The sequence below is a fragment of the Acipenser ruthenus genome, chromosome 14, assembly GCF_902713425.1.
Source record: "Acipenser ruthenus chromosome 14, fAciRut3.2 maternal haplotype, whole genome shotgun sequence".
NCBI lineage: Eukaryota > Metazoa > Chordata > Actinopteri > Acipenseriformes > Acipenseridae > Acipenser > Acipenser ruthenus.
The window spans coordinates 31,670,011-31,688,626 of NC_081202.1; the positions used below are offsets into that span (position 1 = coordinate 31,670,011).

The 18,616-nt window shown below is 39.3% G+C and overlaps 1 protein-coding gene across 9 annotated transcripts in view; it reads left to right on the forward strand.

Moving 5' to 3' along the window:
- The first annotated feature begins 6,663 nt into the window (after positions 1-6,663).
- Positions 6,664-18,616, forward strand: part of lmo3 (LIM domain only 3) — a 41,596-nt gene continuing 29,643 nt past the window's right edge. Inside the window, exons 1-2 of one of the 9 annotated variants that reach the window (XM_034032603.3) lie at positions 6,664-7,150; positions 8,548-8,740. Coding sequence is in view for 2 of the 9 variants with exons in the window: in XM_034032602.3 (XP_033888493.1) it covers positions 17,379-17,403 (25 nt within the window). In the remaining 7 variants the exon portion in view is untranslated. The other 8 variants (XM_034032605.3, XM_058986363.1, XM_058986367.1 and 5 more) reach the window with 8 other exon arrangements.

Consider the following 18,616-nt stretch of genomic DNA (forward strand, 5'->3'; position numbering starts at 1 on the left):
ATAGTGTGTGGGGGGAATGTAAGGTTGCAGGGATGAGGTTAAATCTATCCCTGCCAGAAATCACAGGTGTGGCCATTCCCCAGTTTGATAATTGGTGCTAATTGGGGAGTTGCCACCTGTATATAAGGAAGTTTATGAGTTTTGATCTGTGTGTTGCTGGAACAAAGAAAAAGGCACAAGGGCCAAAACAAACACTTTAAACAAAATGCACAAACATACAAAAACACTGCTGTCAGGCTAGGCATTCACCTTCACTGAACAGATCTAAACAAACAGCAACACACAGATCTACAATCTAAACTTAAGTTTTAGTCCCGAATAACTTTAGTACAATTTAAGAGTAAGATGCACGATTATCTACTTGAGAGTTGTGCATGTTTTAAGTAGTTGAGTAGACTTACTGTTTGTTACTATTTGATTTGTTGACTGTTTCACTGAATGTTGACTGTATTATTATGATTTGTATTTTATTTTTGTAAATGTGTTTTAGTACCGTGTTTTATTGTGTTGCTGCTTCTTTTCTTGGCTAGGTCGCACTTGTAAAAGAGATTTTAATGTCAATGTGCTTACCTAGTAAAATAAAGGTTTAATAAAAAGAAAAACTCACTCCACCAGACAAAGGATTTCTCCTTCCTTATATACAGGTGGCCACTCCGCAATTAGCACCAATGACCTAACTGGGGAATGGCCACACCTGTAATTGCTAGCAGGGATAGATTTAATTAAAAGAGAAAGGGGCCGCTACATCCAGACAGTTATCTTGTTTCACGTGGAGGTGCAGGGACAAAAAAACAATTAATTGATAAAGAACGACCTGCACTCTCCACTAAAAAAAACAATGCGAAGCACTTAAAAGTACAATTAATATTCCTTTCTTATTTCATTTTTGATAAAAAAAAAAAAACAATTATATCCACCCTGATTCGGAACGGAGCTGCAAATGCTTTTCGGCAAACTGCCTCTACAGCAGACCCTTTCACTGAGCTGAGGGCTGGCCTTTGTCCACTGAGTATTCGAGGATAGAACAGACTTTGGAGGATAAAATCCAAGACAGAGCCAGCTATCCTCTCCAAGTACACCAAACTCACAAACGGACCCGTCTACCCCACGTTCAATCACTCGACTATGTGTGCAGTGCAACAGATAGGCACTCCGATAAGTGACATGCTGGTCATGAAGAAAGCAAAATTACTGTACCAACAAATGTGTCTAGACAAAGGTGAGGCGATTTCAAATCAAGCACGGGCAATTTTACTTGTTTTAAACAAAGCACACTTTTTTTCAAGCCAAGGGAGGCTGAGTGACTGAGCAAGCTGCACGAATGCATTTTGTTTAAAATAAAAACAAGCGCTACGTTAACCCATGTTATCCTAGACGTTTAAATCTGTGCCTAAAACTGGTCTTCCTCGTTTCATATCAAATCATGTGACACAGGGGCCTTTCAACTTGACTGCTCCCACATGCTCTCCTTCTCTATAAAGGTGGGCCTGTCGAAATGTCACATGGTGTGAATGGACTGTTCAGTGCTAGGCAGTTCGGATTCTCCAGACAAGCCAGCACAAAGTACAGACAGATCCAGAGACGAGTGATAATAACCCAATGCTGTAGCATCAGACATCACAAAAAGCCAAGGAAAAGGTGAAACGAATAAATAACAAAACCTTTGAAGATACTTAACGATTGAAATGCTGGCTGTGTTCCGACCCTATTGAATAAAACCGGCTGCATATTTTATTAAACAAGCCGGATACCCAGAGGACTGCTGATGCAGGTTCAGCCGTCGTCCTCAGATTGATATTTTGATGTATTCCACCCGAGATTGCTGAGAAATGACCCTGGAACGCATGCAGTGTTCAGGGCTTTACAGTTCTCATTTCAAACAGACTGCATTGGAAAACGACGTTTGGCTCTGGAAATGAACAAAGACACTGGAAAAATATTAAAATGGCTATAGGGGTGACAGGAAAAATGGAGTGAGACAGATCGATTCCTCCAGCCTGATGCTTTGTGATGTTCCTCTTGTTATTGAGTGTATAAATTTCCATTCCGCTGTACAGCTGGGGGAAGGAGAGAAACACAAGACTATCATATCACTCCGAGGCCTACAACGGAGAAATCAGACCCGATATAAATTCACGCTATAAAATGACTTTAATAAGCTTCCGCTAAAGTTAGTGTTACATTTTGTATGATTAAAAATTGATTTACCCTCTCTTTGCTCATTGGCTGACTTTCCCTCGCTCCCCTCCCCTTCCCTACCATCTGAACTGATTATCTCAGCAAGCTTGTTTTTTTTCAACATTCAGGAAACAAAGCAAACGTTTAATACTGAGCTAGAGCCGGCTCACAAATCTTAGCAAGAGCTTGGCAGAGCACACGCCACCTGTACCAGAGGACACCGCTGACAATGAGTTGGTGACAGACTACGGACGGTAGAAGCCATAGATTGAGAGTGTAGAATGGGGTCCTGAGACATGTTGTTGATTCTCAATCATTGGGATCCTTTAAGTTTTGAGATCAACCAGCCACATTGGCTGAGTGGCTTCCTCTTGTTCTTTTATCATCTTGCTTAGAAACATGTCAACAAAAACTTTTCAAATAAGTGAAATATAAAGTTGCTCAAATTTACCCGTATCTAAAGGGACTCAAGTCAAGTGGACATGCATTTCATTTGATGTTTTGAGGTTCCAAGACTTGAAAAATGACTAGAGGCTCACGAGAAACACACACAAAAAGTGTGCCTTGCAGACATGTAACAGGCAGTGTTGTGTGATGCACTGCCGTTACGGACTGTCCCGTCGGTGAGGTCAAAAGCTCTAAAACCACAAATGCATACGAACTTGGCTGTTATGCACAGTGGTTAAGACACTCGTTTGCAGTGTGTGGGGTCGTCAGTCTGCTCCCAGCCTCCACTCTGTTACAGATACATCACATCAAATCATAATTATGCTATCCTGACAGTGTGACAACAGGTGTTTATAGTGTTTTGTTCAACATTAACATTAAAAGGAGGCTTATGAACAAGATGTGTTTGATACAGAGCCAAGCCTACTGCATACAGGCGAGCTAACATGCAAATGTATAACTTCCTTGTCTGCTTATAGCAAGTAGGAATATTCAGGCAAAGCTGTCAGAGGGCATTAGCGAACTAGAAAGGCTCGTTAGCACCACAGACCACTCATTAGACTCATAACCACAGCGGCAACGGCACTTTATACCACTTTGCTTAGCTGATAAATGCACAAGCCCTGGTTTTACTGTTTAATGGCGTACTTTATTTTTCATTAAATAAAAAGAGAAAAAAAACACACAACATTAGCATAAATGCCCTAAATGTTTTAAATGGCTGTACTGCTTTTCACTTCAGGTTTTAAAAGCTTGTTTGATTTTAATGTTTTTACAGTGGGGGTGCTGAAAGCCTTTGAACAAAACTGGAACCCCTGTATATGATGGAAGCCATGCATTCAGTTGGTGTTATGTTAAACAAGTTAATAAAACTGAGCCAGTGTCAACACCTGTTTATCTAGTTAAATAAAATAAAAAAATCTTTAACCACAGTCCTTCCTACAATATTTACAATATGCTTATCATTAAACATTAAGAGCAAACACATTGAAAAGTACCGTATACAGTGTACAGTAAACAAATGTTTACTTGTGAAAACAGTCTGAACAGTTGTAATTTATTGACAGCAGTCGCTGTAGACTAGCAGAGAAGGCTCCAAAGGTTTACTTGCGCTCCGGTTTCATGCTGATGAATTTTTTCAAGAGGGGCATCTAGCATGTCTAGAATGTCACTGTGCACTGTATTCTTGGTACTCTGCTGTTGAGTTGAAGAGTTTTCTACAAACTTTTGCAAGGTGATCTCTATTGCACAGCTGATTAATGATCCAGAGGCTGGTTGTTTAATAATAAATATGAAAGCAATCCCATGGAGACTGTAAAGACAGGCCCAGACAGCTACAGTGCGTTTTAAATATATACACACAGTCCCCCTAAATACCGAAAATAAAATTTACTAATGCTTTAAGCCAAGGTCTTTCCGACTTTGACCTGAATTAAATCCATTTATGGAGACATCATCACTATACCCAAGTAAGGCCCGCAGTAAAGGAAATGGACAGAAATGTTTTTTTGGTTTTGTAAAGGGAGGGGAGGGAAGAAAACCTGCAAAAACTGAAGACTGAGATCATATGAAGTGCTGCAAAGAGTGTTTAGGCTTGACGAGTAAGGAGTTGGTTAGAAAAACAAGGGTAAAATTGAGAAAGATTTGATAAGCAAAACCCACAATCCAATACTAACCTAGCATCTTAATAATTTAGTTTATTAAGATCTACGCCATTCATTAAACCTGCTGACCTCTCCGATTCTGTGGTACGTGGTTGACCACGATTGTGTCACTCCTGGTATAAAGATGGCCACTTTTTGTAAAATGTTTGTAAAATGCTTGGGCTGTGGGGCCCAAATCTAAGCGAGGCCTGGCAATGGATAACTGGGAAATCAGGGTTCATAGGTAACCCACTGAGTATCAGATTCCATTCTCTTTGAAAAAATCAGAACACAAGCTGTATGTATGTAATCTGATGCATGAACATTTAGACTTAACTTCTGAAGTTTAACAAAATCAGAGTAAGTTCTCATAACAGAGAAAATGATAATGACGGGTAGATGATGCCAGTTAAAAATGCTCAAAATAATTACAAAAGTAGCCTGTCCTGAAATGAGGACAATGGCACTTAATGGGTTAATAGTCAAACAGTTGGGGAAAAAAGCATTTAGTGACATGATGCAAATAAATACATATTTGGGTAGACTTGCTACAGTATAGTGCTCAGAGGGGAAAGCCTCTTCTTGGCTTTTAGCAGTTACTATAGAGGGAAGGATTATAAATAGAACTATATGTCCATCTAACTCTGGATACCTGACTGTACATACCCACTTTCACAGGAGGAGACGAAGCCCCTCGAAGCCACAATGTGACACTGTCGTTTTAATAGATCTCAGTCATTATGAGTTATGCTTCACAGTGATGATTTTCTCTTCACTGTGTTTCATTAGCAAGCCTCGTTTACATCATGCATACCAAATAAAAGGTACTCTGTCAGTCCTGATCTGGATTCCCTCAGCTAGATGTGTGTATTTGAGTTCTCACTTCAGTGAGACTGAGTCAGTGACTGGAACCGCCAGCACAGACTACAGGAATACATGACAAGCGGCTGCTTGCATTCTGTAAAATACATATTCAGCGCTATCATTTAACCTTTTAGGGTTAGGGTTATAACAATCATATCATTGAACCTTTTCATAATAGAAATATAGGAAGCAATAGGAAGAAGAGGATGTGCAGACACTCTTTAAAAGCCCCTTGTTAAATAAAAGTGCTGTTTAATTAGGAAACCAATCTGTAAAACTCCAATCTCATCTTGTACATTAGTTACACAAACACTCAAGAGACCTCCACGTGTGTTACATTTTACATTACCAGGGTGCACCTCCAGTCCAGGGCAGGCTTGAGGCATGAAGACTCAACTGCTCCCTCACCCCTAAGAGAAAGGGTGCACCCTCCAGACCTGGGCAGGCTTGAGGCATGGAGACTGAACTGCTCCCTCCCTCACTGGCTTGAGGCTGATATCGATGAGATAGCAGGGCCCCACTACCTTTATTCTGAAAGACACTCTCTTCAATCAGTCCAATCTGCTAATAATGACATGGTAACGATTCAGCCATGAATTGAAATCATTCCCCGGCTTACACCTTCAGAACAACCGATTAAGCGTTTTGTATTAACCTCTTAGTCCATTAAATAAAGACATTTAAATAAAACCAAACATATTAAATGTAATATAAATATGTACTGCGGTGTACACACACACGCTGGGAATGAATATCACCCATTAGGACTTTACAGCACCGATCGCTGATTCCTTCTGTGTTGGAAAATATCTTCTCCTTTTAAGTGCAAAACCAGAGCATTAGCATTTCCCCGAGTGCTTTGTGTTCTAATTAGAGGCATGATAACAGCCTTGCTGATTGGCATTATAAAAGCACCAGTTTGGCTTCATCTGTCCCAGGTGGACGGCGTCATTTCATTTCTTTTCTTTCTTCCCTGCGTTTCTTCTTACCGTTTCAGAGCGCTACCTTGTCTCCCCTTCATTTTTCCTTAAAGTTTCCATCGGAGGAATTAATAAAGATTAAAGAATGCTCTGAGAAACAACACACCTCCCCTGCCAGGGTTCATCACTGGAACCTTTTATCAAAAGTACAAACTATATAAGTTAGTTTTTTTCCCCTCCTCATCATTTCCTGAGTGTTTCAAAAAAGAGAGGAGAAAGGGAGAGAGAAAAGGGAATAAGACAGTCAATGGATTGAATGCGCTATTAAATCTGGCGTCACTACAAAGGTTGGCAGATCTGACTGTCAATACTGTGAGTGGAGTGGAGTCCGGTCTGGGGAGGGAGAGAAGGGAATTGCTTTGTGAAAAAGAGATACTTTGATATTTTGGAATGTTAGAAGGGTGAATCTGAAAAAATTGGAGGTTGGGGATTTAATTACTCGACTGTAATTGGGGGCTAGGGAATAAGTTGCAGTCCTCTCAACTCACCGCAGATCAATTATGTTAAGAGAACATCTGTAAGTAGAGCTTAATGAGGTCCATTAGAGCAGCATGTACAGCCTCCTCTAACAGCAGTTGTCAGCTTCTTGGAAGAGCAGAAGGAGGCAACTAGCTAGGGACCCCACAAGGTTCTTAAATACTGAGGAGACACAGCGGCCCGCTCTGATCAGCAGGGAAAGAGTGAGGAACAGACCGAGAGAAGAGAGAGAGAGAGAGAAAGCAAAAGACAGGTGCTGTTTTTTATCCCTGCTGCTCAGTTTTTTTTAAACGGAAAAAGTACGGTAGCAAGCCAGCAGTGCTTTTTAAATATTATTTTTGTCGACTACTGCACATACTCGTCTTTTTTATATACTGTTATTTATTTATTTATTTTTTAAATCGGGGTTTGGAGGAGGGTGTGGAGAGAAGAAGTCGAAAAGAAGACACGGACAGATTCACTTGGTTTAATTACTTCTTACACAAATTGGTGTTCAAGAAAGTCCTTCACCCTCTGTGGCAGAAGAAAATATATATATTTCTGAGGAAGACAAGAAAAAAGGTAGGTTATTTATTTTCTTGTGTGTGGTATTGAATTGGAAGATATGGCTGAATTTTATTTAGTTGGAAGTGGAGGGGAGGGTGGATTAAGTAAATGATTCTTTACGTATGAAGTCTGACAAGCCGTTGACAAAGAGCTCGCCCTATGGTAATCACACGAGAAAATAGCGTTTTACTTCAATGCTTTCTGAAAGATTTCTCTTTTTATTCTCTCTCTCGCGCTTTCTATGAGCTTGTAATTAAACTCTTCATTTGCTTGCAGCTGACAGGGAAAGTGCTTGCCTGGTTTCAGACGACCTTTAGCTTTGTCGCTTGAATTAAGCTGCAATTTCTTTTCTTTCTTTTTTTTTTCTCCCTGGGAGAGGGAAAAGGTTGTGGGGGGGGCGGACAAATAAAATAACCAGCGAGACTTTTCCACGTGTTTATGGTGTCCGTTCGTAAAGGTGTCAGCAGAAAATGATTGAATTCCACCTCTTGTTCGCTTTGCGCAGGCTTGTATTTCATTGCAAAGCAGTCACCGTCAGTCTATGTAAAGCATTTGATGGCATACCTCTTCATCGGATTATTTTTTTCCCCTGTGAATAATTCATATGATTATAAAAGAGGGAGCATGAGTGTCTCTCTCTCTTTTTGTTGCATGGTCAAAACATCTCTCAGTAAATTGCATGATTGGGAAGATAGCCTGCTTTCAAATAATTTAATTCATGACAAAACCTAATTACTGTCAGGTAATACCCTGTCAGCTTTAATGCATTTCATCAGTCATAATGAAAAGAGGTCCATTTTATGACCCATCTAATTATCATTACATTTTAGGGGGAAATGGTGGCATGGAGATGAATGTTAACTATGAATTTGATTCTGTGTGCCTCTCTCTCGCTCTCTTATTCTCACAAATGTGGCCTACCATATAAATGTAGCAATTTCCTTTTCTTCTACTGTATAAAAGGAACACCCACACATTCATAAAAAGCAAAGAAAATGTAAATACTGAGGTGTGCGTCGCCGTTGACAGAAGCTTGACAAAGTAGAGTTAATTTTGCAGTTCGTCGGCTGCATTATTAGTACAAGCCTAACGCCACAACGCCCAAACAGAACGCTAATTAGTGAAGAATGATGTCACCGCAGGAAGAGGAATAATCGCATAATTGAATTAGCAGAACGAGTTCATACAAAGATTTGCGAGATGCACTAATCGTTTTTCAGAACACTGCTTGAAAAAAAAAAAATCATATTCTTGAACATAATTAATTTAATTGTCCTCATTAGTTGTACCATTTGTTTTGGTTTTATTACTCTCTCTCCTCTCTATCCTCCCCCTCTCTCTTTCCACATACCTACATCTCTCTCTCTCTCTCTCTCTCTCTCTCTCTCTCTCTCTACTGCGTTGGCTGGCAGTGCTAGCGCTGTGTGGAGCTGTGTAGAGCGCTGGTACAGAGCTCAGGTAACCAGAGAATGGGTATGAGCTGGATACAAGCAGGCAAAGAAAAAGACCCCAGTCCGTTCTTGTGAAAGATTTCAATCCACAGAGAGCTGTCTCGCTAATCCGCTGCTCCTGTTCTGCCTGCGCTCCTGTGTTCTTGTTGCTGAGGTTGGTGTTTCATTGCTTCTTATTTGTTCTCTCTCTATTTAGAAAAAGTAGCACAGTTACAAGTTGCATGGGGATAATAATAATAATAATAATAATAATAATAATATCATCCAGCTCTGTTTTTTTTTATATACAGCGAGCTAATAGTTTATCTAGTATGATACATTGTGTTTGCATTGAGACAGGATCTCAGTGCACACTGTAAGTATGGTACCTATGAAGTGATCAAAAAGTTACAATCTGATAGAATCTCACTGAAGAGGGAGGCGTGTGATTTGAGAATCTGATCGGTGCAGCTGTTTCATCAGTAAATTGTGTATTCTCTTATCTTTATTAGGTGCTAGGATAGGAAACAGTGCAGGGAGAGGGAAGGGGGTTTGTTTTACTTGACTTAACTTTCTAAATGTGTCTAGTTAAAAACTGGGACTAAATGTTCTGCTTTTTCCTTAAAAAAACAAGTTGGTGCAAGAAGTGAAGCAGATTTATTCTTTTTGATTTTTTGCATGATATATGCAAGTACAGACAGTTAGGGTTTGAATTAGAAGTAGAATTAGGTTTAAAGTTAGGGATAGGATTAGAGTAAAGCGTTAGCATTAGGGTTATCTCATGCAAAAAAAAATTTAAACATTAAGTACATTGCATCTATGCATAATAACATTGTAATTATGTGTAAGTACACATGTATTTACTAAGTAACTACTATGCAAATACATAGTAATTAGAGACACTTAATGTAAAGCAAAATTTGCAATAAGCATTTGACAATCTTGTATTTTAGTATCTTATAGAACTGTAAGCATTCATCACAATCTCTATCTCTGAACTGAAGGTTCAAGCACAGCAGGTGATTGACAGGGAAAGCGATCAGTCACAGTTCTGTGAATTATTATTTGTTTATTTAGCAGACGCCTTTATCCAAGGCGACTTACAGAGACTAGGGTGTGTGAACTATGCATCAGCTGCAGAGTCACTTACAACTACGTCTCACCTGAAAGACTGAGCACAAGGAGGTTAAGTGACTTGCTCAGGTTCACACAATGAGTCAGTGGCTGAGGTGGGATTTGAACCGGGGACCTCCTGGTTACAAGCCCATTTTTTTAACCACTGGACCACACAGCCTCCTTATGACTTTGTGACATCAGATATCGGACAGACTAAGATTATATAAACACAGATTATTGATTAGGTTAGATTTAAAGCAATTACTAAATGATGTCAATACATGAATCGAATCTGTTCAGTTTTGTATAATGATAATTGAAAAAAAAAAAACCCACAAACTTCAGCACCTGAACACATTCACTGAAACTACTGTGAATGTGTTCATCATTTTAAACTGAGCTTGATTTTAATGTTAATATTTTCAGGTAGACCATTACTGGAATTCCACATCATGTAAGGTGCTTGCTTGTGGTGTGGGCGGTCGCCAATTCGTGCCCAAGCGAATAAAATACAGATTACAGCTTTATTATTTACAGGCACCTACAGCAGATTTGATTGTTAAAGCAGAAGATCAAAATGACGTCCAGATTTCAGATTTGGACTTAAGAGGACAAAAGAAACAGTTCAACAGCAAGAAAATGCTGCAAGAATAATCTTTTTTTTTTTTACATTTTGAGCGATACAGTTTGAGTGCTAATTATTGCAGCACTTATTTTGCATGTCTGTTTACATGACCCGAGTCAAAGTTGGATTTCCTCGATCCCAGTCTAAACCTTATAGCTTGCAGGCTAATCATCACCTGACAGGCACCCACATTGTCCGACAGTGCCATTTTAGGATCCTAAGATTTCAACCCAGTTCGGTTTCTTTGTCCTAATTCACAGCTGAGAGTATTCTACACCTTGGGTATAAAAACTTGCCCCGTCCAAATGGGCTGTTTCATCTGCGGCTGTGTGCGTCTATAGAGAACATATACAGTATTGACGTAGGTATATGGCATACAGTGGCACCAAAAAAGTATGTACAACTCAATATCCATAGTTCTATAGTAAATATAGATTCAGTTATACATTTAATTCTGTGTAGTTCCCAAATAAAGTACCTAATTAAAAAAAATAATTAATAAATAAGACCAATTTTCACAAGACATGGAGAAACCAATGCTTATTTTAACAAGAAAATAATCAGTTTAGCTGGCACACCTAGAGCGGTGTTAAAGGACACATCCTGCTAATTAAACTAATTAGTGTGGTTGAATAATCTGTCAAGCTATTTATAAAACCAGTTTCAGGAGTGCAGCAGCAGCAGCTGCAACGTCTTTCTGTAAAACATGGCACCATTCTGGGCAGATACCATTGCAGAAACTCGTTTCTATTGTACAACGTTGAGCAGGTAAATGATTTTGGGTATCAGTGTGCCTGTGTGTGGGATCGCGCATTACTTTTTCTTGTATTTTAAGATGGGAAGATGACAGCAACGTGTCGAGGTAAACAGGCAACAAATGTCTAATACTGGGTGTGTGTTGGGGCATCTTTGTAAAGAGTATTCATCCATGTAAATTAGTTCTGGGACCAACATGTATTCATTTAAATTGTAATCAATATTCAGATATTTTGAAATGGAGAACAAAAGTATAATTGGTACCATATTATGGTAGAAAAAAAATCAATTATACCAGGAGTAAAATAAACCTGCTACCCCTGCAAATGAGCTACTAAATAAAACTCCTGGCTATGTTGTTCTGCTCTAAAGCAAAGGAGAAAAGCCCTCTTCTGTGCAGTATACTCTGTGCTGTGTATTTCACATCTCAGTTCTGCATTGGTTTCCTTTGCATCTTTTCAATACAATTGTTTATAAATTCTGTCTCCTGAATAAATTCATTATTTTTCTGCGGAACACAATTCAAGCAGTGATGGCTCAAATATCTGAATGTTTATGCTAATGTAAGAGGAAGAGCGAGGAACAGGGAGATTATTGAATAATTTGTTCCTGTTTTAATATTGGGTCCGTTTTAATTCTATAAAAATACCAATGATGGGCTCTTACAAAGCAGGCTGGCGCAATCTTCTTACGGAAAATCCATTTGGAAACACACATCTTGTAGTTTAATTGCTGTTTATCTGTGTTTTTTTCAATGGTAAATGAGACAGTAACATTTACAAGCAAGTACATCGGTACCAACAGTATACTTGGGATAGCAGCTATACACATCCCCTTTTTGCAATGTATTTATTTTATTTTAGTGGTAAGTTTCAGCTCTCAATGTTGAGTATTAGATGGACAGGTTGACCAGTTGTCTAATTCCATTTGAAAGGCTTCATTAATTAACCGTGTTGATTTAGTGCGGGTCAAGTTTAAAATCCGGGGGGGGGGGGGGGGGGGGGGTTAAATCCCTACTTAAAATGTGTGCGATTGTTTAAGATGTATTTTATGTTATGACCCTAACTATTAAACTCTCAATAGTGCTGAATATAGAGATTAAAAAGAAACTCAAATTCAATGACAAATATTTCAACTAGAAGTCTTCCTCAACGCCTTCGAAATTCAATGTGTAATGAAAACAAAATGCAGTTTATGAAAATGACACCACAGGAAAGCATGCAAGATATTTCTCTCTCTAAAGCAGAATTAAACGAGTGTGCGACAAAGACATGTGCTTTTATTGAATTGAAATGTCGACATGCACGTGGCAGTGTAATATGTTTACTTAGCTGAATCTTTTATTTACAGCCCACAATGCTCTTTGGCGGTATGAAAAATGAATTCCTGCGATTTGTCAGCATCAAACACAGCAGAACTAAATCAAAAGCTGCCAAATGGGAAATGTATTATTCAGTGTGTGTGTGTGTGTGTGTGTGTGTGTGTGTGTGGGTGTGTGTGGGTGTGTGTGTCCTCATATATGGAGAGCGAACAAAGACACAGACCAGCTCTTTTCTTAAACCTGACCAAAATATTTTGCCATATCTTCTAACTTCTCAGTTCTTCAAATTGTGAGGGTCACCCTGATATTTTTGAGCTTCAGTAGTGTGCAAATGATTTAGAACACCTCAAGAGGTGTCATTTATATCCTTTATATACCTCCCTGCACGAAAACCTCAGGGAGTGAAAATTTCAGTTTCTGGTCAGTAATCAGTGATATAGAAACAACAAGCACTAATGTGTGAAAATGTTAGACCACTTTGTGCTTTAATTAGGCGTCTTAAACAACTTCTAAAAAGTCTCGTGCATTTTACCATGTGTGGCTCTGTGTTCCTTTTCTCTTACTATTTTAAATGAATTGCATGTGTGACCTATTAAGTCATCAATTAAATTAGACAATCACTAACTTGCCGATTTTGAGAATTTACAGTGGTTTCATTTCATATGCACAACCAATCAAAACTACAGAAGCAATGGGATGTTTTAATAAATGTGAAAACTGCTGTACACAATCCTATTTTACCACTGGCTTGATGCATATTTATTTTTCAACCTTTTTGCTCACAGACAGAAAAGCATGAAGAACCGTGGACTGCGTTAATTCTACAGCTCAGAAGCTAATAAATAAATAAATAGTGAATGACAGATGCTCGCTGGCAACAGAAGTTATCCTCCAAAATCAAAAAAGGTTTAGAATGGTCGTATTCCTGTTAGTGTTTGCTGTTACGCATATATGCTTAATAAATTTAAATTGTATCTACCTGCTGTTGCCCTATAGTGCTGGAGCGATGTTGATCCGACCATGCTCTGCTATTCGCCAAGTATTAACCTGTTTAAGATATAAAAGCAATTGCTTTTTAAAAAATACTTTGCTGCAGCCGTGGACAGAAAGGACCCGAGTGTCTGCCGTACTCAGTGAGACACTTATCGTGGCACATTGGAGCGAGTGCAAACACTCAGGGGTGTCTTTGGGGTTCAATACAGGTGTTAAGGGTTCCTTTGTATGTGGACATTAAACCAACACAACACCGTTTTGTTTTTGAAGAGTGTTTCAGATTGAGGAGAGCACAGTTTGCACAGGTTGTGCTGAAGGAAGGCACGGTGAGCCACACTGGCAAAGCATTTACTCTGGCCTTTAATGCAGTCCTGTTTTTTGGTAAAAAGCCTGTGACTTTCACAAAACTAGAACCATATATATTTCAAGTTCTCTTTGGCAACCTTGAGGTGTTTTGTTTGTCATTTTGTAATATTAACATGATTTTTTGTTAATCCTTTCAGAAAAAAGGGAGGTAATTAAAGAATAAAGGAAACACTTTGAACATTTTACAAAACTAGAACTAAACAAATCAATGACATAACCCAAGGTCTCTTACTCCTTTAAGGTACAAGGGACATATGTGTCCCCCGAAAAAAAAAAAAAAATGATACTAACTTCTTATTTTTGCAATGAGGTGCACAAAACAGGGTTTCACTGACAGGTTGGATCCAGTGAAACCGTTTGAACAAGCGCTCAATTCCTTGTGTCCCTGAAGGTGTTACGAACCCTCAAGGTGTATGTGTGTTTCTGTTTTGTAACACTAACATGGCACTTTCTGAATTAAAGATGGGATACCCTGAATTATACATATTTATAATACCTTGCTTCTATTATAAACACCCATATAATGCAGCCCACAGAACACAACACATGCATTTCATGTATTTTGAAATGCTGTTTTCAGCAAAGACCTATTGATGTCAATCTAATTCATTTTCATGGCTTCATTTATTTGTACGTGCAAAAACTCAATGTTAATTCAACACGATTCGTTTCTACAGTCAGAACCTCACCTGGGCAGCAGTTCCTCCAGCTGGTACAAAAGACACTATCAGTGTACATAACAAGCTGATTGCGGTATGTAGTTCACAAACTAATATGTTACATTATATTTTTGTGTTACGCTTCTGAAGCAAATACTGAATACTGTGAAGCAAGGTTAGCCAGCATCGTGATAATAATAATAATAATAATAATAATAATAATAATAATAATAATAATAATAATAATAATAATAATAATAATAATAATGTATATTAAGAGGTGATCTAGTAATCGTGCTCTTTAATAACAGAATAATCTTATGTGCAATAATAGACCGGCAATTTATTCCGAAGTGGAAGCGATAGAAAAACGGACGTATTCTTACAAATAAACCTCACACATTCAAATGCGAGTTTAAAACTATAAACCTGGCGGATACATTATATGCCTATGGACCCGTACTTGCCTGCTCCTGTGTGCACCAGGATTTGTGAGACTCGCCGGCTTTCACCAGACCGTACCTGGCTCTCCGCTATGTTATCTACACAGGTCAGTGGCGCGCATACTGGAGCTGCTGCTTCCCTCGTTGTAGCTAATTTTCATCATGGGGTATTATTAAGTGCTGGAGCCGACACTTACATCGTGTAATGTGGCCCTAGGCTGCGAGTCTCCTTGTGAGCCGATTCTCTCTATAAACTCACGGTAAATATTATAACAACGGGGTGAATAGGTTTGCTGTATGCGGTGATAAGAACCGCGGAATGTGTGTGTGAGTGAACACGTGTGTGGTTTCGTACTCGACTCACAGCTCGGTACTAATAAGTGAGTGAGTGACCTTTTCTTAGCTGTAGTGTCTCGCCGGTGAGGGATTGGGCAGTCGCAGTTGATAAAGCTCGAGTTCACTGTGTTCTCCATCCCTCGCCCACTGACGATGGGTAAGCTGTCTTGAGCCCATTACGGCAGAGCTGAGAGAGAGAGAGAGAGAGAGAGAGAGAGAGAGAGAGAGAGAGAGAGAGAGAGAGAGAGAGAGAGAGAACGAACGAGCACCTGTAGCTCTGCTAGGTCATCGCAATTACTGCAACAGATCCGTGTGGACCTCATTATTTTAAACTTAAACAACTCCGACCCGTTTCGAGGAGATGCTTCTTTTATGATATCTCGTCCCGAGGAGAGAAAGGTACGCTGTTTCCCCTGTGCCTGTTTCGAACAGTCTCCTTGGTATTGCTTAATTGAGAAGGTAAGTCAATACACGGCGAGTCTACTACAAGTAGGCTACAGCTGCCTTCATGCACTGTACTGTACTGAACGATAGGGAGACGCTGCTAATGAAATACAAATTATTGTTGTTTGTGTTATTTTAAACTCGCTTAAAATTTTAACAAAGCAAAACAATGTAACCCTTTGTGCATGCTATTTATTTTTATTTATGTGTTCAAATATGGAATGTGGTAGGCACAAAACGTTTTTTTCACCAACCGCAAGCATTGTCTCGGACTGTCAGAATAGTTGTACAGGTTTCCAACTGGTGGTGCGGGTTCAAGAAAAGCATGCACACCTCGATTTATAGACAATTTACAGTTCCCTTTTTTAAGTCAATTAATTATGTTATACATAGTAATAGCTGTATGTCTGTGCAGATCTTCTGTTTTACCCAAAGGTCTCCAGTAAGAAACCAGTTTACCTTGCTGGAATATCCGGTAAGGAAACTGGGGCATTTCGAACAATATTGCTTAATTACTGACGTCTGGAAACTGTCAGAATGGTATATATTCAGTAGAAAAGGAGGCTAGTGCGTGTTAGCAGTCAGAAAGCATGCAGTTTTAGCGCTGTACGTAACAGTTTCGATATTGTGATTAGGTCGGTTTTATTGTATCTATAAATCTACAGAACACAACTATTCACCGCCGTAGAGTATGCCTCTCTATTATGAGTGATGGGAGGGTAATCTACTGCACGCGGAGAGTTAATAATACATTGTAGCCTATAGCCTACTCTATTTTACCTGGCATAAGATTTTCATATTGTGCGTTATTTTTTCTTTTTCTATGTATTCATCCTGGACAAACTCCGCAGATCGACCATAATTGGCGTTATTAAGAGAGCAGTAGCCTAATGGGTCAACCAGAATAGCTCATCATTATGCTTAACCTTTAAAAATGCAATCTATTTGAGGCACGGTAGGCTATTATTATTATTATTATTATTATTATTATTATTATTATTATTATTATAGGCTATTTTTTTCTTGTAAGAAAGCACTCCTGCTTTTAGCGCTGAGCTTTTACGAGAATGATTATATGTTGCACTGGCAGTTTATTGATTATTCTTTATTTATTTTTAAATGCTCTAGTTGTGGTGCTTACTAAAGCTACAATTGTATGCGTAAAAGGGGAGAGGGCTCTCCCCCAAACACTGGAAAAGGCCCATTTGCCTTTAAACAAAGTCTAATCCACAGTCCACATGCGACATATCGCATTATGAAATTACAGAATAAAAATGTAAATTGACCCGCGATTTCTACAGAACTTTGAACTGCTGGAGTAAAGCAGTGACATGTAAGTACTGCAGCGTCGCTAGTTTGCGTCCGCAAGGAACGAGCATGTTGAGGATTAGACGATTTGCTGCGCAGTAAAGGGGATATGCAGCATGTGCCTTTGTCATCGCCTGTCATTTCCACGCCGCCTCTTGCAAAGCAGCGACTGGCAGGCGCGGGATTCCTTTTTCACAAATAGCAGGAACCAAACGTCGCCGTTGTGAGAAACGTGAGTTACGTTCTTTACAGATGCGACCAAGTCTCATCTTATTCCGTGCGTTCTTTTTAGGGGGCCTGTCACTTTGAACAATAGGCTTGCCATCGCTGGCAGCGCCGTGCATGTATTGCATACAGCTGCTCACTTGACCCGCAGCAGCTGTGAGTGACTGAGCGGACAGTTTCGTCTCCGGACTTGTGTGCATGGTGAACGGGGTTATCAACAAATGCAGGAAAGGGATCAAAGTTTCGGTAAGGATTTTTTTTTTTTTAACCTGACTTGCGTGGGTTTAAAGTAAATAAATACATGTTATATATATATATATATATATATATATATATATATATATATATATATATATATATATATATTAAACACACGAGTGTTTGTGGGGGGTATTGGCGACTGTTGTTCACAAATAAAGTATTCATGTGAGTATTGCGTATTATTAACTCCAATGCGCCTCTGCAAAGCGGTTATTTAATTGCTTTCGAGAACGTAGCGTGTGCCAATTATTCTGACAGTTTTTAACAGATAGCTTGAAAATGTTCCCGCTGAACGGCGCAGATAAAGGGGATATTTAGCACAAAAGACTGAGCACATTAACTAGGAAAGTGTTTGTTTATTTATTTATTTATTTATTTATTTATTTAGAGGGGCGGGTTGTTTTGTTGTGCAGGCAAGCAAGCTGCATTGAAAATTGGGTTCGCTGTTGCAAATGTCTCATTGGCTTTTGCCAAGCACTGGCACTTTGCTGCCATGGCAACTGTAATTAAACTGATAACAGCGGAAAAATGTCGGCATCTCCGAGAGAGAGCGAGCCTCGCTTAACAGCTGCACAGGCGGAGAGGAGTGAATCAAATTGGTTCTGAGCTCCGCGGCTTAAAAACGCACAAACACGCCACTCACTACTTAAAATAAATAAAAAATTACAGTTAACTCAGAGCCACAGGATTTGGGGCATCTATTTGTGGTTACTCAGATAACCCACAGGGATGCTCTGGGAGACTGAACTAGGGGAAAGAAGAGCTTCAGTCAGGCCCCATCACGCTCCCGTTCCTTTTCTAAAATGAGAGGAACCTTTTGTTGGTTTTCCCTTGGTGTTAGGAGGATTGGATGTGGCAAATTGTTTTCATCTGCGTCATAAAACTTCCAGCTGCGTGTGCTAGGTGGGAGATTTTTAATTTACACAGAAATGAAAAAGAAGGAACACAAATTTTAAAAAAAAGTAGTTGTGCCTCATAGATTTTTTTTTTTTTTATCAGGCGCAGAATCGTCTAAAAAGGATTTTAGACTTGAGAGTTGAAACTCTTGCTTCTTTGAGTTGGTAATGACTTGCGGTTACTTTGTTGTGTTAACTAGCCGAGCCGGGCATACTCGCTTGAATGCCGCAGAATAACGGGTGCAATCAAGCGGGAGCGGTCTTTACAAGGTAATACAGCCAATTAAAACCTCAAGAGAGTT